Source organism: Phoca vitulina, unplaced genomic scaffold, assembly GCF_004348235.1.
Source record: "Phoca vitulina isolate PV1807 unplaced genomic scaffold, GSC_HSeal_1.0 scaffold8, whole genome shotgun sequence".
NCBI lineage: Eukaryota > Metazoa > Chordata > Mammalia > Carnivora > Phocidae > Phoca > Phoca vitulina.
Window position 1 is genome coordinate 50776782 of NW_022589711.1, and position 26458 is coordinate 50803239.

Below are 26458 nucleotides of genomic sequence, written 5' to 3' on the forward strand. Positions count from 1 at the left end.
ATGACACGTGTACATTCCACCTCAATCAAACTGTTAAAAAAAGGGCGCCTGGGTGGCTCAGTTGGTTAGGCGACTGCCTTCGGCTCAGGGCATGATCCTGGAGTCCCTGGATCGAGTCCCGCATCGGGCTCCCTGCTCGGCGGGGAGTCTGCTTCTCCCTCTGACCCTCCCCCCTCTCATGTGCTCTCTCTCATTCTCTCTCTCTCAAATAAATAAATAAAATCTTTAAAAAAAAAAACAAAAACAAACAAAAAAACAAACTGTTAAAAAAAAAACGAACTGAAAAGAGAGGAAGGGAAGCACGTGTCTTGGACACTGTGCTCAGCACCCCTCCCGGCGGTGGGGGGGCAGGCGGGCGGGGTGGGGCACGGCTAACGCCCCCGGCTATCCCCCACCCCCCGGCAGTGGGAGGTTGGAAGGCCAGTCGCCCGCACATATTGGCAGAGCAAACACATGGGCCTCCGAGCACACTGGCCCCTCTGTGTACACAGGGTGTTAGGCCAGGCTCCATCGGGCTGCACTTCATGGTGACAAAGACAACAATGCCACACCATCTCGTAACTGTCAACAGCGTTGCGGTGCTCAAGTCTCTGGTCCAATATTTGCACTTAGAGGAGCCTTGTCTCCTTGGCAATATTGACTTAGATCCACCACTTACCAGAAAAAGTGGAGGCCCCGGCCCTGCCTGCGCACCTGCCAGGGCCTACAGGGAGTGTGTGGCCTTAGGCAGGATGCTGGGGGGGCCGCGTGTTTGGAAAATCCACCCTGCTGGGTTTCCCTGTTGTCTCTGTTACCTTCGCCCTGTACCCCGGGCTGTGGAGGGGAGTCAGGAGTTTCCAGATCGCCCTGCAGCCCTGTGCAAATGCAATCCGCTAGACCTGCAGAGGAGATAGCTGCGAAAACGAAGCATGAAGCTCACAGTCTTGAACTAAAGTTTTCAGGAAATGGCAATTAGAAAGATTTTTTTTTTTTTTCCTGAAAAAGTTTTCTTTTTCATAACGGAATTAAACCCTACCAGTGCCAAACATGTTAGCCTCTGGGTCAGGGTTTTACGTCCCCCCGGTTACTTCTGAGTGAGACACTTTCCCATTGACAAACACAAGAGACTACTTTCCAGAAACTCTGCCCCCTTTGTGAGCTCGGGGCCCCAGCCGCGGCGGCCATGACCTGTGACCTCCTGGCTCCCAGCCTTGTTGTCAGCTGGAGAAAGAGAGGGGCCCCGCCTGCGTCAGCTGGACAAACGAGGGCCTGGAAACGCTGCCTGGGGGCTCTGCTTTCCACGAGGGGCTGACCCCTCGCTGCAGGCGCCCTGTCCCCGGGGCAGCCTTGCTGCGCGGTCAGGTGGCAAGTCGCTAAGACAGCTCTGCTCTCTGAGAATGACTCTTTTTCCCATTTGATCAGAGGAGCTCTGATGAGATGGCCTGCCTTGCCCTCTCTGGGCCTCCAGGGCCCCCACATTCAGTGAGGCCTCCAATAACCATTAATTTAGCCAATTTCCTGGGCCACACCGTCCCCCAGGGACCCCACTTTGGTGGGCAGCAGCGGAACAAGGCTCCCTGCTGTTGGCCTTCCCTTTTAATTACACGGGGACAAGCTTCCTTGGACTGACTTTGGGAGGCAAGCCCCAGGCCAGCCTGGCCGCCCTCCACGAAACAATGCACACATGTTCAGGAGAATTCCCTCCTCGCCTAATCCGGGCTGGGAAGAAAAGGGCTTTTCTTCTTGTTGTCAAAGGGGGTCTTCGATGCTAAGATACCATTTTGTGTCTCAAGTCATGTCACGGGACTTCTGCCTCGGCCTCGCTGCCTGCTCTTTAGAAATGAAAGACACAGTCCTTGCTTCACCTCAGGACAAGTGCCCCCCACCCTGCCCTCCTCTGAAAATAAAGGGGGTTGGGGGCCTAGGGAAGCAGGAAAAGCTCCCAACTCCCACTGTTCCTTTCTCATCCTGGCAACCTCGGCTTTCTGGACTATTTGCCCAAAGGATGAGTAGGGAGGGCTGAGCCTCACCTGCTGATCTCAAGGGTCATGAATATTCTTATAATCCCCTGGAAAGAAGGGCCCTTTCATTAGAGGAGCAGATTCCTCCTGGCGGCCTGGGGGCTTGCCTCCCCCTCCTACCCACCGGCTTGCCTGCTGGCTGCTTTCCTGCTCCAAGGCCTCGGGGTCTGGCTAGCTTCTCCGCTCTTGGTGCAGGTTGGATGGAGAGCCAGATTTTCATAAGGCATTGCTAGGCTGCTTCCCTCAGCACTCCCTGTCCCTATTCTGCAGACGAATCAAAGGATATAACAAAGAAACCCCAGACATGCATCCTGCTGCTTAGGAAGGAGCTGGGGTCCGTACACCAAGGACGGCAAAGTGACGGCGTCATGGTAGTTGAGTGCACTTAGTTTATAGACTTCACCTTTATTTGGCAAAAGGATTGGAAGTAGCTTTTGGAAATACCCACAAAAATTCAGATGAAGAGCTCAAAGATAATTAGAGCAAAATGGAACCAAGGCAGGCGAAAGCTTAATACCACAGTAAATGTTAACAAATAAGTTACAAGTAAATGTCAGTTTCCATATGGGAGCAAGGCTGAGCTAAGAATGTAACTTTGGGCTTCCTAGCAGCCCCAGAAAAGGGAGAAAAATGGTCCATGGATGGTCAGAGCATACCAGTCGCTCAGGGGAAGCACAGTTCTCCCTGACACTGAGGGCTGAGACCCTCTATCAACAGTGGGTCCTCAAACAAACAAAAATTCTCGTGTGCTGCATTAAACATGTCATCCCTAATCTTAGAACCCTTTCCTTAAACTGTCTTTCAAGTGGCTTAACGTGCAACTCACATACCAACAATCCCTGACGTTTGCTAGACTGCTTTTAACACTTGCCATGGATTTAAAATCCATCTTGAATTCAGGCTAAGAAACTAAGAGGTAATTCTCACAGGGAGTGCATTGCTTCAGATATTTCAAACAAAGAAAGGGTCTGGTCCTATAGCTAAGCCTCATAGTACAAAGCAGTGATTTTCAAAGTTTTAATCTCTTAAAGATTATTGAGTACCCCAGAGAAATTTTTCTTTAGGTGGGTTATGTGTATTGATATTTAATATTTAATATAATACTTGATACTGGTATATTCAAAATTGAAATGAAGAATTATTTAAAATATATGCTCATTAATTAATTTAAAAAAGAAAACAACTTCATGTTAACATAAATTACATTATGAAAAAAAACTGTAGCAATAAGAGTAGCTTATTTTTGCAATTCTCTTTGATGTCTGGCTTGATAGAAGATAACTGGATTCTTCCATCCACTTCTACATCCAACCTATTGCAATGTATTGTTTTGGTTGAAGTATATGAAGAAAACTTGGTCTCATACAGTAATGTAATTAGAAAAGAGAAGGAGGATTTAATAGCTTTCCAGGTAATTGTGAATCTTCTTTGGTACTACATCAACACTTGACAAAGGTTAGTTGCAGTGTAGACTCTGAAACTGTATCAATGAACTTCTCATACTCTGTGATGTAAAATCCATCGGTCTACCTTCTCCTTAGAAAGGAGCTTTCTCCATGCTTGACGTGGCCCCATCATGCATTAGCCATTTGGAAAATACTGGTTTCCTTGGTTATGCAGATCTTCTAACTGACACATTTCTTTTTACAATATCAAAAAGATACATTCGTCTAAGTCATGGGAATAAAAGGCACAGCATAGGGCATATAGTCAATGACACTGTAATAGCGTTGCATGGGGACAGATGGTAGCTACACTCGCGGTGAGCATAGTATAGAGAAGTTGGATCACTATGTTGTACATCGGAAACTATGTAACTGTGTGTCAATTATTTTCAAATTAAAAAAATTAAAACATGCTTTTAAAAATAAAAAAAAAGATACATTCATCAAAGTCATCATCCACCTCACCAGAAAAATACTGAGTTGTCAAGTTCATTGTTTTTCCAGATTCTGCTTTTTGCCTACCTGTCTAAGTTTTATCATTGGCAACAAATACAACAGAGTTGTTTTCCATGAAGTGGCAGGCCCACTCTGCTTATTTTCGACAAAATGTCTGCCACATGACTAAGTTTGGATTACCATAGTTCCTCAGTCATCCTCAGCAAAATGGCGCTCCTCAAAAAAAAGTGAGACTTTAGGTCACCAATCAAATAACTGCACAAATATTTTTCCTCAAGATGACCATCATATTTTGGGTTGGAAAGTGCTTTATGTGACCCTCCTAATTTGTCACACAGACCATGAAAAAGACATGAAAAATACTTAAGGGTGGAGATTTAATAAAAGTAAAAATCAATAAAATAATATTAATATAAATTAATAAAATAAATGACTATTTTTTGCTACTTCACCAAGCCATTTGTTAAGTAAAACGGGCTTTTTCTTTTTTCTAAACTGAGTGCGTGGTGGTGCGGATGGCACAATGCCCGTGAGTGCAGGGTGGCGCCACTCCCTGATTCCTGCTTAGCAGGGTTACCCACCATGATCCTGGCGCATCCAGTGGATATCAGTGCAGTGCAAAATGCTAATAACATATTAGTATTATTATAAAGTCATGACCTTGTGAGCCCTGGAAGGGTCTTGAGGACACCCGGGGTCCACAGGCCACCTTTTACCAACTGCGCGTGCAGAGGAAGACCAGGATTGTAAGAAGGCAGTTACTCGAGGAGAGGCTCTCCTGATGTCAGGTAAGAAAAGGCAAGCATTTCCTTCTGAAAATGTTTTCTATCTTGAGTATAGCTCTGACAGCTGAAAGAATTAGAAACGCATCTGTGCTGCAGAAATAAATATTTCAGAAATTTAGTGCTAGAGTCAAACCGTTTGATTAAGTTTAGATAAATGCTTAAAATAGGCTAATAACTGAATTCTACTCACCCCACCACAATGACTATCTTCTCTACCATATTGATATATTGTGAAGATCAAATGAGATAATAGCACTGAAAGCTGTATGCCAATTACAGGTAGTTTTATTTTTTATTTTTAAGGGTAGTTTTATTTATGAGAGGCAGTTTTATATAAAAATAGAATCAAACTTTTCACAAATAGTGGCATTAGAAGGACCTTTAGTGAATATCCAATCAAATCCTCTGCTTCATCAGTGAAGAAATTAAGACCAAAGATGAAAAGGACTTCCCAAGTTATAGCAAATCCTGATTATGGGTCCAATTTTTTGCCAGTTGAAAAGTTAATCGTTTATACCAGTTAGCAAATGAAAAAAGAGATCACACACACACACACGCACACACACACACACACACACACACACACAAACGAGTAAACGTACAGATAGCAGTAAACGTTAATTTGTATGTAACTCAGTATCTACATACTGTATGCTTTATAGACATGAACAACTGACTCATTTAAACAGTTTTTCCATATTTGTGATGTGCTAAGTGACAGGTATATGAAAAGAGAACACACCGTCCCGGCCCTCAGAGATCTTTCAGTCTTGTGAGGAAATGTGTGAGTGATCAGTAACTCCAGGACGTGCTGCCGTGTTAGGTTAGGGGTATGCTTAGTAATGAAGGCACTAATGAAAAGCAGTTAACTCGGGTGGGAGACAAGGGAGTGAGGAAGTGGTCACGTAAGCTCCCCAGAGGAGTGGCTGCTGGATCGGGGTCCCCAAAGAGGCAGGAAGGTCACCAGAGCAAGGAGGCTGGTCCAGCCTGAGCAGGGGGTGCGCAGGAAAGCAGTGTGACAGAGCAGGGGGGCTCTGGGGCTCTAACAGGGCTGTGGGATGAGAAGCAGGGCTGGAATTGCTCTGAGAGAGGTGGGCGGACCCCTCACTGGGAAGAGCGTGAGGTAAAGATTTTGGACTTTACCTTGAAAGCTATCTGGAGACAGTTATTAATTAAGTGGTCACATTTGCACTTTGGACACATCATTCTGGCAAGAGTGTGGAGGATCGATGGGGTAGAGGGGACAATGAAGGTCTGCGGTGGCAATGGAGTGAGACATGAGGGTCGTCTGATGTGCGCAGAGGCTGTAGGATGGGGACACAAGATGGTAAGATGAAAACTACAGAGATTGGCGATTGGGTTTGTTCCTGTATCAGGGAGAGAGGGAGATTCCTAGATGTCTGTCTTGTGCACCTATCAGTGACGGTCACCATATAGTGAGGTCTGGAGAAGGGACAGGTTTAATGGAGAAAGCGGTGGTCTCACTGTGGACAGGTGTGTGTGAGACATACAAGTTGACAGCCGGAGATGGGGCTTTGGGGCATGAGGAGAGGACTGGGATGGAGCCAGAGAGTGACAGTCACTCTCTGGGAGGGCAGGGAGTTGACCAGCCAGGGAGAACGTGAGATTGAGGTAAGGACACGGAGGGAGACCTCCGGGAAAGGCCACCATTTAGGAAGGTCTGCAAACAGCAGTGACAACCAGCAGCTGCTTTGTTACTAGAAGGAAACCCAGGAGAAAGTGGTGTCATCAAAGGGTAGAAGCCAAAGAAATAAGGGTTTACAGAGAGAGAGGGGAGAGGGAGAGGGAACGGATGTCACAAGTAAGTAGAAGAGTGCTTGGGGGGACAGTGGTGGCCTCAGTGAGGGGCACTCGGCATAGGAGCCCAGCTGGTGAAAGAAAATGCGAGCTTGGAGTGAGCTGAACAAGGAATGGTGGATGATTTCTCTTTCTAGGAGCTTGGCTGTGAATGAAAGGAAAGATAGTATACACTTTATAGATACATAGACTTCACAGAAGATACCAATTTGTTTCTAGATCCTGGGATTCACGGATATTTGAAAAGTTCATTTGGAGCGTCTGAGTGGCTCAGTAGGTTGAGCCCCTGACTCTTGATTTTGGCTCAGGTCATGATCTCAGGGTCCTGGGATTGAGCCCCCCATTGGGCTCTGCGCTCAGCACGGATCCTGCTTGAGATTCTCTCCCTCTGCCCCTCGCCCTGCTTGCATGTGCACATGCCCTCTCTAAAATAAATAAATAAATCTTAAAAAAAATTTTTTTTTTTTAAAAAGTTCATTTCCCTTATTTCCAGATAACTATATCCACAGTACCCAGAACACAGTATGTTAAAGTGGTGGTATAAAACGAGAATAAAGGAAAACCCATTCAGATTAGAAAAATGCAAAAATAGCAAATGCAAACCACCATACTGGTAATCTAAAATGCTCCCAATCCAGTTTCCTTATACCCACATGGTGGCTAAAGCACGGCCTGGGAGCTGGGCTACTAGTAGACAAGGCAATCCCTTTTCCAAAGCCTGGCCATGAACCTAAGTTCACACAACTCACCCTGTGCCCTCTCTCAGGCAGCCAATCAATAGTCTCTTTAGAAACCTACTTTGGATTTAGGTCTCTTTGCTCATCACTGTTAATTTGCTCATCAACGCAGATTAACCCAGGCTCATGCCCTTTGCCCTTGGCAGGGAGGAGCTGCTGTATGTGAGCCGTCTTGTTGGCAGTCAGGGGTATCCCAGGACTTGGGCGTGGAGCCAAGGTGCCTGTGGGCCAGCAACGCTATTTCTCTGTGCAAACATTCCTGAGCAAGCAGGACCTCTCTTACCTACAGCTCCCGAAGGCTTCCCTACTGAACTCACTACCTCTCAAACTGCTCTGACATCTTTGCCAACAGTAACTTCTTCCTCACGCACCCTACCGTAATGCAGGCCATTTAGGCTGAGAAACAATTTATAGTATAGGGCAGTGGTGAGGTGCACAGACCAGGAACCAGACTTCCAGGGTGGAAATCCCAGTTTTGTCCCTTATAAGCGAAGCAAACTCTGACAACTTGAACAATTTAGAGGCTCTGTTTTGTTTTGTTTTGCCTATAAAATGGGGAAAATAATAGTACCTTTCTCTCAGGGTTGTGGAAATTAACAACATTCACATAGTTTAAGTGCTTACAACAGTGCCTGACAAACACTCAGTACATGGTTACTCTCATTATTAGAAGGATGCAAGAGAGAAACACCTTGTACCTGGTTTGGAGGCAAATATTAGAATGCCTTTCACTTAAAAATGAATGTAATCTGGAAAATATCTTGCCTGACTTAGTTGGACAAGGATGCATGTTCCCTTGGTTTCTCTGGATGCCAAGTTTAATCAGTGGCAGAAATTCAGAGGTTATCTGGGCTGGAGGAAACCTGTGGGACTATCCAGCTCACTGTCCTTTCACACATCTGGTCTGGAGAAGGAAGTGGCTCTAATAAGGTCATGTGGGGAGCAGAGCATGATTAATCAGAAGTAGGACTCGGGGCGCCTGGGTGGCTCAGTTGGTTAAGCGACTGCCTTCGGCTCAGGTCATGATCCTGGAGTCCCTGGATCGAGTCCCGCATCGGGCTCCCTGCTCGGCAGGGAGTTTGCTTCGTCCTCTGACCCTATCCCCTCTCATGTGTTCTCTCTCTCTCATTCTCTCTCTCTCAAATAAATAAATAAAAATCTTTAAAAAAAAAAAAAAAAAAAAGAAGTAGGACTCTTGTGCTTCATGGTCGTGTGCTCTGCTTTGCCCTTCTGAAGATCCGAATGCACAGGTTTGAACTATGTGTGTGTGCACGTCATTGTCTTCTTTCCTGTCAGAATTTCTCCAAATAGGACTTTTTCTGGAACCAGAGATGAACTCTTTGTTACAAAACCAGGGTAAATACACACACACACAGACAACTGGCTCTCCCTTATGATACAGTACCCTTTAGTTAGTGAGATGATTTTATTCAAGCTGAGCGACAAATACAAAATATTTATCAGAATTCTAGGCTACCTCTTCCTCAGTAAACCTTAAAAATAGAATGTGCTCTGAATACTCAGGATTCACTTAAAATGTGTAAAATTGGCCTCAGGGCCACTTTCCCCTGCTGAAGTTCACCAGCGTGACTTCCAGAACTTGAAAAGGGTAGACGTGTAGAACAGATGATTTTTATATAAATATGTGCATCTTATTCGATCAGGGTTTCCCCTTAGCACCGACTTATCCATTGCACTGGAAGTAGCGTGTTAAGTGTCTCTTGATGAATGTACACACGTTTTTGCAGCTCACAACATGAAAAGCAACTGCCGGGTCGGGACAGGGGAGTGGGTAAGGGGAGGGGGCTCCTGGCACGTTGCCAGTCTATTCAATACCTGCTCTGCTTTCCAGGCTTTGGAGGCAAACCTACATGGGATCCCAGACAGACTCAGCGAACTTGCCAGCCTGGGAACTCAGGGAACCTCTCTGAGCGGGCACTGACATGCTGAAAAATGGCAATGGCACCGACGTTAGGAAGTAAAAATAAGTAGTGTATTTAACATATATTTAATATAGTTGGCATTTGGTAAATGAGATTTTCCCTTCAGTCCAGTGTCATCATTTAACTTCATTTAAAGTTAAAGCTCCATGCATCTAAATGAAGCTAAACATCTATGCATCTCTAAGCATGACCAGAAATCATGTTCTCTTCAGAAGCCCTCAGTAGAACTGTCATTCAGATGCACCGAGGCCAGCAGTGGACAGAACGCTGCAGTTCCAATCACGAGTTCTCACGTGGTGGATCCGTCGCTGGGCAGCATGCTGGTTGTGGATGTTTCTGTCTGACTCACACACCGTTTAGGATTTTTTCTTTTTTTTTGAAGATTTATTTATTGAGAGAGAGAGGGAGCAGGGGGAGGGGCAGAGGGAGAGAGAGAGAGACAGAATCCCAAGCAGACGCCTTGCTGAGTATGGAGCCTGACGTGGGGCTGGATCCCACAGCTCTGAGATCATGACTTGAGCTGAAATCGAGAGTCAGACACTCAACCGACTGAGCCACCCAGGTGCCCCAAGATTTTTTAATTAGCTGCTAACATTCAAAAGTAGGGAGGTTGCAAATGAATATCCAGATCCCCAACTTCTTTTACAAAATGCCCGACTTTGGGGGCACTGAGTTTGTGGCCTGACTTAAATCTTCTTGGAACGGACACGGTATAGTAGTTCCCCAGGATCAGCAGGGAGGGACATTTCAAGACCCCTGGTGGATGCCTGAAACTGCAGATAGTTCCGAGTCCTATACATGCCACGTTTTTCCCTATACACACATACCAATGAGGAGGTTTAGTCTATAAATTACACATAGTAAGAGATTAACAATAACCAATAATAAAATAGAACAATTATAACAATATACTGTAATAAAAGTTATGTGAATATGGTCTTTCTCTTTGTTAAAATACCTTATTGGACTGTACTCACCCTCCTTCTTGTGATGAGACGAAGTGAGGGGAATGGCAAAGGCACCGTGATGTAGCGTTAGGACACCGATGATGCCTCACGAGGAGGATCACCCGCTTCCGGATGGAGGTTGCCCTTGGGTCACTGGAGTCGCGGATAAGGGAGGACTCCCATACTTGCTTAGGAGTCAGGAGAGAAGGGTTCTAGTTCTGCCACTAATTGAACAAATTGTTTCTTCTCTCTGGACCTCTTTTCTTCTTTTGCAAAACGTGAGCTATCATTGCCCTAGAACTATAATTCACTTGCTAGGTAAACAAAGTGAAGCCGAGAGTAAAAAAAATGATAGAAATCCTCTACAATCTATATACAGTCAGCCAGGTAGTGGAAGGCTTTAAAAATGTTTCCGAGTATACATATCTGGTTGCACAAAAGATTATCCAAACGATAGGCATTAATAATAAAAGCTATGGTACTTCAGAAAGAGGAAACTATTTTTTAAAGGAGGAACTACCCTATTTTATATACACTACTGTATTTTATATACACAGGAAGATCTTGGCTTCCCACTACCCGATGGGAAGCATGCAGATGTGCCCCGTATGCATCTGCTCTGGAAGAAATTTCCCTATTTCCACATTCTCATCTTGTAGTTTTGAGGAGGTTGGTTGAGCATGCCACGCCTGGTCCGTGAGGCTTTCTGCTCGGTTGGCTTCAGACAAAGTTACCATTAACTCCCCAACCTGCAAGAAAATTATTTAACACAAAGGATTCCAAAATGTCCTCCTCTCCCCCTACAAGCCTGCAAACAAATGGTACAGGAATGAGGTCAGAAAGGAATCCCCCGCCTACCAGGCCTCTGAATTCATTTACCTACCTCAGAGCCCATTCAGGGAAAGGGGTGGAACGGGGAACAAGAGATTCTCGGAGGCCAAGTGGAGTTTGGGGGTCGAGCGCTACATTACAAGATTTGACAGGCCTTTGCCAGCCTTCAGCTTCTTTGTGTCTCTCACATAATAGAGAAACACAAACTGAGCAGCACACGATCTGTGGTTACACCCTTGGACAGAGCACACTCTTTGCAAATGCTAATAGTATTGTAGCATCCTGTCACCCGGGAACACAAAAAAGGATGTTGATTTTCACATGAACCAGAACAGGCCCATTGTACACAAGTTTGTGACCAACTTGTAGTATCTGCACATCAAAAGCCCAGCCAATCACAGGGCACACAGCTGGCGAACTGCACCGATGGGGGTGCCCAATGGAGAACAAGATCCAAATGCCTCATCCACCCATAGAGACACACACAGTACTTTTGACATGAATGAAACTACAATCTCACAATCCTGGTTCAGCTATGACCATGACAATTGGCAAGTAAATAATTAGCAAGAACGTAATTGTCTCAGATGTTTAAAGAGAGGAATCTGAATGTATGAAAATGGGAGTGGTTTTGCTCCTGCTGAGAGCCTCCAATATGGTAGAGGCAGCAAAGGGTGGGGGTGTTCAATTAAGGGTGATCCGATACACGAAAAGATAAACTCATGAGAACGTTGGCAAGAAAAGTATCTATTTCCAAGTCCTGGGAAACTAGAAACTCAGGGCAAGAAAATTAAATAAAGAATGTATATGATGTTCTTAAAAATAAATTTAGTCAAAATTGTAGAGGCTTCTGCTAATAGCCTCTCAAGTGTTTTTATCAGAAACAAAAAGATAGTCAAAATTTGGGAAAATATTCAATCAAGGTTTTAAAAACTGGGGTAGAAATAATTCTGGATCTGATTAGTTGGGCTAATCCCCCAAAATTTAGAGAATCAACATAGGTAAGATGGGAAAATTAACATGATTAACATGTTGAGGAAAAATCACAAAGTACTAATTTCTACTCCTGAGATTTGAGGTCTGGGGCAGACAGATTAGAGCCCCCTGAAATCTTGGTATCACCTTGTCCCCCAGGACCCCACGGGGACCCCTGTCTCTGCTGAGATCCCCACTGTTGTGGTGCAGCAACAGCCTCATACAGTTAGGGTTAGCCCCTTACGCACTTCCTAGGGGTGTCAGTGCGCAGGGTACTCCTCAGTAAGTTTACTTTGTAAATAAGTTCACTGTCCTAAAAGTATTTTTGAGAGATAGCAAAACGTACAGGGGTTTGCAACCAGACCTATTTTCAAATTCAGAGTTTGTTGCTCACTAGAATGACTTAACTTTTCTGAGCCAATTTCCTCATCTACAAAATGGAAATAATACTGCCTGTGGTAATGAATGCAAAACGCAAGACATACTGGTTCAAGTTCTCTTAACTTCAAAACTTAAAAGAAAAACAAAAAAAAATTTCGTGGGACCCATCTTTGGCAAGACAGGATACTAAAAAGGCTTTGGGGTTTCTAGACGGACCCCAACATGCTAACGGCCTGTGACAGTACACATCTTCGCCGTGCGCTCAGTCCTGCAGCGTGGAACGGGCCCGCAGTCAGGGTGTGCTACCATCTGTGCCCTTCTCCCGACACACCCGGCACCTCTTCCTCCGGCCAGGATTGCTCCTGGAGGCAGGGAGGCAGGTCCGCTACTGGCAACTGGGTGTGTGCTGGGTTCTTAAGGCACAGCTAAGGTGCTGCGAGTGACTTCCGACTTAGGCTCTCTAGACAAATACATTTCTTGATGGAGAAAGTAAGCATTGCAACTTGTTAATGGTGTGTGACTACTTCTATGTTAAGACGTATGGAAAGAGAGATTAAAAACAAAAATGGAACGCAGGAAATGGATAGGTTAATTCCTTAAGTTAAGAGGTAAATTAATTTTAGCATTTCCTGCAGCTGAAGTGAAGAAATAGGTTAAGGTCTTGAAGTCTCTTTGACAGAAGAAGAGTGGCATATACATTTGTCCGGAGTGAGAAGCTTTGCTGGCCCTGCATTATCTAGTAATCCTTACTTTAATGAACTTAAATGATAAGACATGTTCTTAGGCTTTACTTCTGCAAAAGATACCTTGCAGAAAAGAGTATTTTCTTCAACTAGGTACATCATATAGTATTTGGGAAAGCCAAGGCCGTATTAGATAAATCCAGAGGTAGGTCAGTGTCAGTCCAGGCAGTATTGCTTCCTGAAGATTTGGCCTAATTCTCAGAAAAACTTCAGCAGGCAAGATGGAGTCAGTCTATTCTCTACACACTTTCTCACAAATGTCAGAGGTCTCACAAGCTTCTGACCAGTGCTAGATCATGTCAACCATGACTATATTTTCTGACAAGTGGATAAAATGCTAATTTCCATGTTGCTATGTGACTTAGTGACTCCAAGAGTAAGCGGCAGAACAGACGTTCTGCTTCAAACATTAAGGAGCGTAACCTGTACTGGTAACAGTGCTGTAAGATACTCCTCTGTGGGAGGCAGCTGGTATGTCACGGCATGGTGTCTGGGTCTTCAGGGGGGCCTTGGGCCTATGGGTTTTTAAATTTTCTCAAATACCTGGATAGGAACCAGGCTAACACCTGGATTAATTAGTTAAAAACAAAACAAGTAAGAATTCTTTAGCTAAAAGGATGAAGGAACAGGGATTTAAAAACATTTAAAAGTTACTTCCTACTCAGTGACTTGACCCCAAATGAGCCTCAACACTAGCCCTAGAGAATGTGAGCTCAGGTCTTTCTGAGAGTGATCATATACACGTTCTCAATTTTCAAGCTAGTAACTCAACTCTATCATTTCAAGATACCTATTTAACCTTATGATGCACATTTTTCTTACCCTTACATTATAAAACGGTCTTCTTCAGGGTAAACGTCATTCACATTTAAACAGAATGGAGATTCCTCAGAAAGTTCAAAATAGAGCTACCCTATGACCCAGCAACTGCACTACTGGGTATTTACCACAAAGATATGATGTAGTGAAAAGAAGGGGCACCTGCACCCCAATGTTCATAGCAGTAATGTCCACAAGAGCCAAACTGTGGAAAGAGCCGAGATGCCCTTCAACAGATGATGTGGTTCATATATATACAATGGAATATTATTCAGCCATCAGAAAGGATGAATACCTACCATTTACATCGACGTGGATGGACCTGGAGGGAATTAGGCTAAGTGAAGTAAGTCAATCAGAGAAAGACAATTATCATACGGTTTTACTCATATGTGGAATATAAGAAACAGTGCAGAGGACCATAAGGGAAGGGAGGGAAAACTGAATGGGAAGAAATCAGAGAGAGAGACAAACCATGAGAGACTCTTGACTCTGGGAAACAAACAGAGGGTTGCTGGAGCGGAGGCGGGTGGGAGGATGGGGTAACTGGGTGATGGGCATTAAGGAGGGCAGGTGATGTGATGAGCACTGGGTGTTATATGCAACTGATGAATCATTGAACACTACATCAGAAACGAATGATGCACTTTATGTTGGCTAACTGAATTTAAATAAACTTTGTTGATACTGTTTGCTTCTTTGACAATTTTTGTAGCACTCATCTTAACTCTTAAGTTTTCTACGTCCATTAACTTAGTTTTAATATGTGCAAAATATGACCATTTTAGTTAACACAAATTGGCTGTGATTATTTTAAAACACATTTTGTAATACAATTAAACAATACATCTGTATTATTTACAAGCACATGATAAACTACTTCACTTTGGTAGAGAATTCATACATCTGAAACTTAATATTATGTCAACTATATTACAATTAAAAAATGAATAATTTTTAAAAGGTACGAATTCTTCAACTGGAAGCGTGAGAAGGAAACAAATCACTCTGTTAAATCTACAGGAAGTAAAGTCTGCAACTTTTTTGATACATGCAGATTTTGAACTTGAAGTGTACAAAGGATAAAAAATTAAAGTACAACTACTTTCTGAGCCTCACGTTGAGAGTGGTCCGTTAACAGTGACAAGTGACATAAGGCTAATGTGACTGAAACATGTTCTTTTCTACAAACCTTCCAGAGGAATTCAAAGACTCTCTTGACATTAACTCATCAGAAATAAACCATATTCCAGCTAGTATGTACTACTTATTGAAGCAATCATGACTTTGAGTCTTTCCCTAGTTTTGACTTCAGCCAACCATATGAATCCTGGAGATGGCACACCTATACTCTGCCTTATTTTACATATCAAATGATCAACAGACATTTAATAAGCATCATTTAGGAGCAAAGTTCTGGGAAGAAAAAAAAAAGAGAAATGGGAGTTCATAATAAGGTGGTAGATGGAAGTAAGGGATCCTCACGGTTCCTTCCCCTTCTAAGACTTAGGTCTGACTTTTCAGTAAGCCTCCTGTACGAATGAACATGCTAGCATCATTAGTGAAAATGATGGCCATGGCAGCAAAATCCAATTAAAAGACATTTTTAATATATTTTATCATAGTAAATACCAAAACGTTTTGACAAGTATCAAGACATAAAAAAAGGCATTGTTTGACCATGGATTACAACTGCGAAATGTGTGCGAAGTAAAAGTATTCAGAGAAGAGCCACATGAAGAGGCTTGTGAGACCATGAATTTGGCTACACTGTGAGGTCAAATTATGACCCTAGGTGCTCAGGTTTCTCTCTCTCTCTTTCTCTCTCTCTCTCTCTCACCCTCTCATTAATACAGAGAAAAGGTAAAAGATGCTCTCCAATATCGAATTATAACATGATTTAAATATCTTTAATTACTAATCTACACAAATGACCTTAATTAATCACAGGCAAAATATAATCGCAATAACATCTACATGGAGTGTGAAGGTTTTAAAAAATAATACAAAGTTCATTCACAGTGCACAAGTAAAAACAAGGTTAAGTTTTAAATATTTAAACACATAGTCATGATCATTCAAAAGTAAGTATATTTGTAAGCACATCTCTATACTGCTAAAGTACCTGAAACTCTAGCAAACACCAGCTAAGAGAACTGAGATAAAAAGCACTGTTTTGATCCCTTTTACTGGAAACCTAAAATACCATATTTCTTTCTGCAGATAAATACATCTGAAATAAATAAATATAAAATTATTAACTAGTTAAGGAAATTACCTTTTAAGCCTCCACTCTGAATCTTATCATCATATGTAAACTTCCCAAATTATACGGTTAGGAAGTACCACTCTCTGCAATGTTCCCTACTCATTTTTACACTATTCATTTGCATTTGGAGGCCAAATTATTTGTGGGAAGGAGTCCATTGGAGTAAAGCCTGAAAAAGGGGGGTAATACAAAGAGGAGAGAATATAATTAAGCTCCTAAGAAAGGAGGATTGCTCCACCTATAGCTACCGCTCTGCTGACTGAACTGTGAAGCAGCAAGAACGGCTTGTTTCCTATTGTGCACTGCCTATGAATACGGAGTTTTAAAATTGATACCTTGACCAAGTCAATTTTGGATATAATCTATTTACAGTTGTTCAGCCTTCCATACAGAGCTTTGTTCACTCTATTCTTTGCAATTTCTGCCATGCAAAACAAATGATTCCTGGTCGAGTTAGAACTTAACTCCTATACATTGAATTTCTGAAGTGATTGGTTTAACTTTGAATCATTTGTAATTTTTGAACTACAGACACAACACACAGGGTTTACTGTTGAGAATCCGAATTTTATTTTTCCTTTTAATAACATGTGCATCAACCTAACTTCCAAGAAAAAAAAAAAAAAGGCATGCTTAGAATGAGCTCAGCTAAAAAGGAAAAAAAAAAAATATATATGTAGCCCATAAAAGAAAGAAGTCATATTACTGTGGGGGACGAGGGGGTGTCCGGACTCTTAGATGGATTTTTAATCACATTAATTTGTATCATCTATTTGTATGTTTAAATTACAAATACTGATCTCAAAATGAAGACACCCCATCCCCGTTTCTTAAATTTATACAAAGAGATGTGAAAAAAGTACTGACTTAACATTAGCCTTTTGCTTGGGAAAAATCTATAGAAATACAGCTGAAGGTATTTTTTCCTATCCATAGCACATATAAATAAACGTGGTCCTATTTCTTTAGAAATAGATTTATAGTTGTAAAGTGGCTGTGTTTTACAACTACAAAAATATTAATAATTGCATGGTGCCTGCTTCAGTGAGGAGTTATCACCAAGCAGCACTGGTTAGAGGGAGTTAACCACTGAGGTCATCTCCAAACTCAGCACAGAACATGGAGCGGGGCTCTCTACTCCCTTTCTGTTCACCCACCAGCCCTAGAGCTGAAAGACACGTGAAATGTTCTTGACTCTCATCTACCAAATAACAATGTAGACTGCTACTGGCTGTGTAAAACGGGATCTACCTTTCTTATCAAACAGTATAAAACAAATATTTACAGAATTCTCAATTTCTGAAATACTCTGTGATATCCTTCCAACTTTGTATATTAAGTGTCCTCAGATCTTGAGAGAAATCACAATGAAGGCTATATTGATGCTAAATTAAAAAAAAAAAAAGTGGGGTGGCAAGGGAACTGTTACCAAAACATAATTCTAAAAAAGCTGAAAATTAAGTAAACTATAAAATAAAAACTGTCACACAGTGGGCATTTTTATTAGAATAATAAAGGTTCAATGAAATGGCAACAAAGCAGAGATAAATGAGAAAGACAATTTAAGTCAAAAATGGCATATTTCTTTGCTTTAAAGTCCGTCAGCCAGTAAAGAAGTATTTGTATGAAACACATGAAAATGCTGTGAAGGTACAATAACTGAACTGCAATGAATCAAATTTTATGTTTTTCTTTACACGTTCAGCTAAGAGGGAGATGGCCAACGTTATTCTGTTGAAGTAATTTCTATTTAAAATAGTCTTATGACAGAAGGCCTTTTCCTGAAGCCCACCTGAAGTGCTTGACAACAGTCTCAATGAAATTAGTCAACCGATTATTCTTTGTCTTCCTTACCCTGTGTCACAACCCAGTAGCTCTGTCAACAGGTTAAAAAAACCCACGGTTAACAGAAAACCCGGCTTACCTATACAAAATAAATGAATTTCAAATGGGTACAGAAAGGACAAAATGGTCAACGGAAGCACACAGGGAAGCTGCTGCCGACTTGGCTTCTAAGACAGCCCTCTCAGCTGGCAATGAAGGGTAAGACCTCTTCCACTGGATGTACCCGGATTGTTGTAATCCGAATTCACCTGTTTGAGGCGCTCTTCTGTTAGCTAGTCCTCTTTCACATGATAAATGTAAACTCAATTTTCATAATCAGATAGCTACTGCATATAGAACATTACAGATACAGACAACAACTTAGCGGGTTACCATCATCTTATATACAACTGATAGCTTTTCACAACATCTAGCATTTTTTCCCCAGAAAAAAACTGACACTACATCAGCTAATGAATTAGTTGAACGCGTGCCACCACAAATGAGACAAGCAGGAGAGCAAGTTTCTTATCTTCAAGGACTGAATCTAACGGCCACACCACTTGTATTATTTCACTTTGTCACTTCAATACAATAAAATAGGATTTTAATGCCATTTCCACTGTTCTTGCATTTGAAAGGCAACTGATGGTTAAAGTGCCTTGAACACGCATAAATTATTTTTATCCCATGACTTTATTTTATGTTTAGAAAGGTGGAACAGCAGAAGGAAAAAAGGCAGGACAAGAGACTCTGGAGTTTTTTTCTTCACATGTATGCAGAGGTGATTATATTATGAGTAGGATTCTGCAAAAATAAACATATTTGATAAATTAAGGTATGAGGAGACAAATGCAAAATTTCTAAACTTTATTACTGCATGATCATAAAAATATTGAAGTTTAACTGCCTGTCTGCTAGTTGTATTAAATTCAAAAAGCACCTACTGTAACAACAGAATAATTTTATTAACATGATGTGTGAATCAAAAAATACTGTAATTAATTTTTATGGAAAAAATTTAAAAACATATTAAAGTCGATCAGCAGAAGGAATCTGTGTATGGCTGTGTTGGGTATAAACATCTTCAGCAATTATCAGAATGAATTACTTAAAACTACCAGGCTGAGGAATCCATACATGTTAAAACTATCATTAAGAAACTATTCCTTAAAGTTCCTGGTAACTTTTATAAAATGGTCAGAATGAAGCAAGGCTACTACCATTTTGCCACATTTATTCTTTTCATTGGATTTGCAGGGTACAAAACAGAATTACTAACAGTTCACAGGGTTATAAATCCCAAGGGTTGGGAAGGGCCGTAGAGATTAAAGACAAGTAAGGAACAAAGAAAGTTGGGATGGTTTCCTCATAGACAAATATCATCACAACTTAGCTCTTGGGACTGCCCTGGACTCCACTTGAGACAGACACTCTGGCAGGAAAAGGCATGCTTCCAGTAGCAATGGTAATACTAAGATGTCACACTGACCCGCTTAGGGAAGTGACACTCACCATTATGTAAAACACTGGCTGGCTTTAGGCTTCCTCATTTCATTAAAGACAGAAATGCAGCTTATGTTTTTAATGGGTTTCTGTGATTTTCATGAATTTCCTCCCCCGCCATCACCCCAAACCACATTTATAAACAAAAATTTCAAGAGAACTTCGGTGCTGAAGAGGAGAATCTTCATATCAAAAAGGCTCTCCAAATGTTTATTTCTAACATTAACTATTGAGTAATTATGATGAGGAAGATATAACAACCTTAGGACTTTAAAAGAAAATTTTCATACACTGAAGTTGTATAAAACATTTATGAACACCGACACTTAAAAACAATGAATTATTTTTGGATTGTGTTCAAGATGATTGATATTTAGTTTCTAGATACATTTTGTATACATCCATATATACATCTGTCTTAACTTCAGGGAGAGACACAGAACAAAGTAACAAAGCATTACTGGAAAGCTTTCTAACTCCTCCCTCCCTCATTCATTGCTGGGATGCTGTTCTGAGTGATAATGGTCTGAGCTGTGCTTCCTTTTCTAGCTTGCTTTCTCAAACATACTGTCCCTCCAGTAGAGGAAAATAGGTAGTTTGGTTAAAGGGCCTTTTCTGAAATGAATGCAGGAGCTAGGGAGGGAATCTCTTACTTTTCTATTCCTTCCAGTTCTGACTGTGTTGCAGGCTGCCTACCGGGCAAGGCTCACAGATAAAGTGATTAATTAAATATTTTAAATACACGATAATGTCTTAATTATAGCATTTTCCCTTTCTCAACTTTTTCAATAAAAGCAAAAGACTTACTAATTATAATTCTTTAGCAATAATTAGCAGGTTACTAAGCTACTAAGGCAAGTCTTTATACATGTAATACTTTATCTGGAACATACTTCCAATGCCAGACTATAAAATTAGACAAGAGTCCACACGTTCAGAAGAGTACTACATACTAAGGCTATCTGAGTAATTTTAAACAGGAGAAATATTTTTAAACATAAGAGAATAAGATTAAGAACAACTGTTAGGATTACCAGTCAAGCCAAATAAATGCTTTGCAACTTAACATACATATAATTATCAATTAAATGTGAACAATGAGGAATAAAATGAGAGCTAGAGTTCAATTCTTTACATGCAGAAAACTTGCGAGCCATATGCATATTATGAAATAGCTTAGCTTTGTTTACCTTTGTTCTGTTCAAAATGAGTTCTAGAGGATATTTTTAGTTCAGCCAGAAGACAAGTATTCAAAAGGAACATTACACATATGAAATGTAGAATTAGTTTCAGAGATCCCTGCCACTAAAATTATTTAATTACACTAAAATTGTTATTAAGGAACAAGCAGGATATAGTCAAGTACAATGATGAACTATAATAATAAGTTAAAAAATATAAATTTTGCATCTAGTCAGTACCAACGCAGTAAGAGGACTTTTACTTAACTTATTACCATTTATTTCTCCTGATGAAGAGCTTCAATAAAAGCATCAAGTTTTTCTTGAATTTCTCTAACTTTCTCTGCAGAGATAAAAAGACAATAAATTAGTTAAAAGTGAATTTATTTTTCAAAGGCGACACAAATCTTAGAAGATAATTATCCAATATATGGTCTGGGATACTCTATTTGGGAAAAGGGAAAAAAATTCTTTTAGCACCCCATACCCCCTTATGTCCAGAAAAGGTTAAATTGGACTGTAGTAGTAGTTCTTAACAATTTTTTGGAAAGGGAAGGAGTGTGGGGTTTGTGACAGACCCCTTTCAGAATGTAGTAAGAGTTATGGAATCTTACACAGAAAAATGTATGTATAGATACATATGTAATTGCATATAGAATTTTAAGGAGTTCTCAGGTTCTCTGGAGTCCAACCAAGGACTCAGTTAGCAATATCTGGAACAGAGGAAAATATAAAATAAAATAATGAAACCATTTTTAAAAATTAAAAGAGAATACAGGTGAGCATTTAACAGGCCTTAGACTGGAAAATGATTTTTTAGGATAAACAGGAAATACAAAGGATAAGATTACCAGTATGACCATATTAAAATGTACATTTTATATGTCAAAACAGATAAAAGAAATTGTAGGAAATACTTGCAACAAACATGAAAAGGGCAAAACACTTCAAAAATACATAGAAAAAACGTACTTTTCTAGCTATAAATGAATAAAGTTTAAAAACACTATAGGAACTGAAGACAGACTTACATTATTTTATTTGATTTTAGATTTTCATGTTTATAGGCTTCCAAATAAAATCTGTAACTTCTCTCAGAGATATAAAGATTTCCTTCACAAATATAAACTAGTCACAGTACATGTCAATCTCCAAATGTTAAAAAAATGGACGTTGTGATTTATTCTACTTCACTGCTAACTTAATTATGCAACTCCCCCTTTAAAATATAGCTTGTGGTAAGCACAGTAACAAATATTTTTGTCCTTTTAACACAATTCTACATATTAGTGGGAATTATCAATTATAGTGAAGTGGTTCAAAACTATCGATCTAGAGGCAAAACTGTAAAGCATTCTGCATTATATCTATAGAAAAATCATAATAATATTCAACATGTGTTATCTTTTAAAAAAATATTTATTTATTTACTTATTTTAGAGAAAGAGTGCTTTCAAGTGGGAGGAGGGGCAAAGGGAGAGAATCTCAAGCAGACGGTGCTGAGCATGGAGCCTGATGCGGGGATCATCTCATGATCATGACCTGAGCTGAAACTTCAGGTTTCAGACACCCAAGTGACTGAGCCACCCAAGCACCCCAACATTTGTATCTTTTATATTTAAAAATAAATAATCTGCAATTGAAGACATAGTATTTCTATCAGTGAGACAGCAGTTTTGATGAATAGCCAATGAAAGGAAGACCTGTCCTCTTCACGAATTCCTACTAACATTGCAGGAACTCAACAAAGCCTACATGGCTGCATATCAAGAATATGTCTTCATCTTTTTTTGCCAGTAATTTAACACTCCTACCTCTTCGTATGACTCTGAGACTAACACAAAATCTATAGGGAAAAAAAAAAAAGTGTATTGTTTTAATCAAACTATTTACTGAGCAAACATGAGAATAGTTATCGCAGAGATGGCAATAATTCCTTATATGTGAAAGTAAACTAGAGAAACCAGAAACAATAATCCCAACCCATCTCTTAGAAGTTTAGTCTGTACTTTTTGATAGTCAGTACTATTTGTAAAAGAAAAGTCAAACCAAAAATATACATCCTTTCTCAAAATAAGGTCATATTCTTATTTTTAAAATTAATTCATTTGTTGCTTAGAAATAGCTTCACCTATTTTCTTCAGTGGGTATTTACAGAGTTCCACATAGTGCAGTTCATCAGCTGAAGAATTTTTTTAAAAAAAGGGAGATTAGGAGAAAAGGAGTTTTCTAAGTTGTCTCACAGAATTTTGGAAATGAACAGGGTTTTTAAAAAATCATCTGGTTTAAACAGCACAACACATGGAAATCTAAAACAGGTGTTTAAAGCCTTGGCAGCTCCTCTAAACATTTCACTGTGAACTATTTCTACTTGGGAAAGCTGTACTGTGTAAGAGGAAATCTGATTCTATTTGCTCCATGATCTGCGTACAATCGGGCAGCTGCAGGGCCAGCTCTATCCATCCTTTTGCCCTGTCCCTGACCTTCATCCTCAGCTGGACAGACGACCTGTGAGCGGGTGGTACAGTAGTATCACTCACAGGAGACTGTTCAGAGCAAGGTCTATTTGTATTGAAAGAGACCAAGGGCCACTCTTTTTTTATTTTTTTAATATTTATTTATTTATTTTTATTAACATATAATTATTTGTTTCAGGGGCACGGGTCTGTGATTCATCACTCTAACACAATTCACAGCGCTCACCAGAGCACATACCCTCCCCAATGTCCACCACCCAGCCACCTCATCCCTCCCACCCCCTCCATTCCAGCAACCCTCAGTTTATTTCCTGAGATTAAGAGTCTCTTATGGTTTATCTCCCTCTCCGGTTTCATCTTGTTTCATTTTTCCCTCCCATCCCCTATGATCCTCTGTCTTGTTTCTCAAATTCTTCATATGAGTGAGATCATATGATAATTGTCTTTCTCTGATTCACTTATTTTGCTTAGCATAGTATCCTCTAATTCCATCCATGTTGTGACAAATGGCAAGATTTCATTTCTTTGATGGCTGCATAATATTCCATTGTATACATATACCACATCTTCTTTATCCATTCATCTGTTGAGGGATATCCAGGCTCTACTTTGGCTATTGTGGACACTGCTGCTATAAACATTGGGGTGCACGTGCCCCTTCAGACCCCTACATTTGTATCTTTGGGATATATACCCAGTAGTGCAATTGCTGGGTCGTAGGGTAGCTCTATTTTCATAACTTTTCGAGGACCCTCCATACTGCTTTCCAGAGTGGCTGCACACCCTGCATCCCCACCAACAGTGTAGGAGGGTCCCCAAGGACCACTGATACAGGTGTCTAACTGTGAAGTCTGGATCAAACTCAAATTCTTCTAAAATTAGAGATACGCAATGTTTTTTTCCAAATGAAAGTAAAAAGACTTATCTAATTGATAAGAAAACCACAGAATAAAATTGCCAAATTTCCCTTTCAAAAGTTGTTTTTTTACAAATTTTATAATTGGAGTATCAGGACACCGTGACACTATACTCTGAAACCTCAAGAATGACACAAAGGGTATTTGAGTAAGTAATTAGGAAGTAATGGGGGTAGATGAGAAGAGAGGAGGGGGTGGAGGTAAACATTAAAAGAAAAAAGAATAGTTGTGATAAACATATCCTTTTTACACTAACTTTAAAAATTCACTTCTGTGTTTGTTCCTTCATTTTCTACAGTGCACTTAATGGAGTGACATGGGGACAGAGATGCTATCCTGCCTTTGAGAAGAACTCCTTGATCACCTCCTACCTACCTCATTATAAGTCTATGAAGTGTCTACTATATTTGGGATGATTTTAAATCCCACATTTCACTTGTTCCTCATACGACCAAAAGTGTCACTGCCAAAGATGAGGATATTAAGCCCGGAGAGTTCGCTTTGTGACATCCCTCTGATCAGAAACATACTAGATCTGCTACAGACTCTAAATGGTGAGAAAACCAATGCTATTATTTCAAGTGTATTTGTTTTAAGTTTTACCTTTTATGTGAAGTAAGACACACTGTGGTAAAAGTTAGGGAATGGACTAGTTACCAAGCATGTTCCCAAGTAGTTCTGTGCCTAGGAATGACTAAAAAACATATAATAAATATTATTACCTCTTGAGGAGACTAGATCTACACACATTTGAAGAAATCCTTGGAAAACAATACAAAAGTATGAAACTGGACAAAAAAAGTTCAGCATCTTCAGTGTCTACAATATCAGACTCAATATACATGCTCAATAAATACTTGACAGGTGGTAAGCGAAGTTCCCAAAAATAGAGCACAGAAAATAAAGGCTGTAGGTTATTAAGAAGGAAAGTATCACTTGACAGGCTTCCTGGGTGTTAAGCCAATGACGCAGAGGGCAGACGCCAGGAGCACAAGAACTACAGCCAGCCTGGGAACAGGAGGCAGGGTACATACACACTGACAATGAAGGTCAAGGAAAGCTGGTGGGTCACCTGAACCACATAAGCAACACAGAACAGAGAATACTCGGATCCAACAATACAATACCGGTGGAAAGAGAAACTTCCATTTAATTATTTCACTTTATTAAGAAGACTAAACTATGCTGACTGTGCACGCGCACACACACATACATACACACAAACACAGAGCTTTAGAAATTAGACTGATTTCATTCTTTGCAAAGAAGCTATATTACAAATAATAAACAGCATTATTTCTTATATTTGAATTCATTCATTTTAAATTCTAAGTTTTCAGCACTTCTTATATACAAACTATGCCATCTAACTGCACCCAGGAAATAGTTATCCATAAAAATAAGGTTAAGTGTTAGCAACTAAAACTTTCTACTTTCTGATCCTTTCAAATTAATGTCCCAGTATTAGTGTTTTCAAATTCTAAGATCTTACTGTATTTAACTATTTAGAAATTACTTTCCCACGGAAATGTGTGTACAGATTAGCATGGCTAATTACAAAACAAACTCCTTTTTCTATTAAATATCTGCACTAAATATTTATAGCTAGAGAATTCTTATAAAATTTCAGATTAACTTGATAAATTAAACCAACTCAGGAAGGGATTAACAAACCACTATTTCTGTTTGAACTGCTATTTCGGTTCTGAAATAGGCAATTCTACATGTAGTGAATACGGAGTCTACTTTCCATTTACCCAATGTTTACTTAAAAGATGAACTATTTCAAACATCAATTCATTGTGCTTCTTGATTGAGTCATGAATATTCCCATAATCCCCACCTCATAAACCATCCGTCTCAGTGAATGAAGTTCCTTCTCTTTTTTCTTTTCTTCAGATGACCTGACACCCATTCATGTTTTGGGTCTCTTTATCTCCACATGAAATGATACTGCTACTCTCAATTTCTTTTTGAATCTTCTGATACTTGCTCAAAAAGTCTCAAATATAGACTAATCTGTAATTAGGTTTTGAATACACTGTGAATACCAAAAGGCCAGACCTGGGAGAAGGTTCACTTCAGTGGTTAATAACAGTTTAGAATAGGAACAAAGAATCACACACAAAACACTACCACATGCGCTGAAATAAATCTTTTACAACTTGAGGTTTTTAAAGAAAGCACAAAGAAACAAACTGTAAACTTACTAATACAGTGTACTTTAAGCAAACCACACATCCAAAGATTAAAACGTACCTTAACAGAACTGTTTTATAACATGCTGCATACATACTTTGTACCAAGCTTGAGGACACCTTGTAGGTGAGATTCTGCTATAAAAAAGCTGTTCACTAAAGGAACAGTTCTTAACATGTAATATATGTTGCTCCTAAAAAGGTTT

The 26458-nt window shown here is 40.3% G+C and overlaps 1 protein-coding gene across 4 annotated transcripts in view; it reads right to left on the minus strand.

Moving 5' to 3' along the window:
• Positions 1-14529: 14529 nt before the first annotated feature.
• Positions 14530-26458, minus strand: part of OPA1 (OPA1 mitochondrial dynamin like GTPase) — an 88044-nt gene continuing 76115 nt past the window's right edge. For 3 of the 4 annotated variants that reach the window (XM_032406894.1, XM_032406895.1, XM_032406896.1), the window contains 2 exons: positions 20936-21003; positions 14531-18780 (listed from right to left, as the gene is read on the minus strand). In XM_032406894.1, coding sequence (XP_032262785.1) covers positions 20939-21003 — 65 coding nt within the window. In that variant the 3' untranslated portion in view covers positions 14531-18780; positions 20936-20938. Of the gene's footprint in view, positions 18781-20935; positions 21004-26458 lie in introns of all 4 variants that reach the window. The other variant, XM_032406892.1, reaches the window with a different exon arrangement.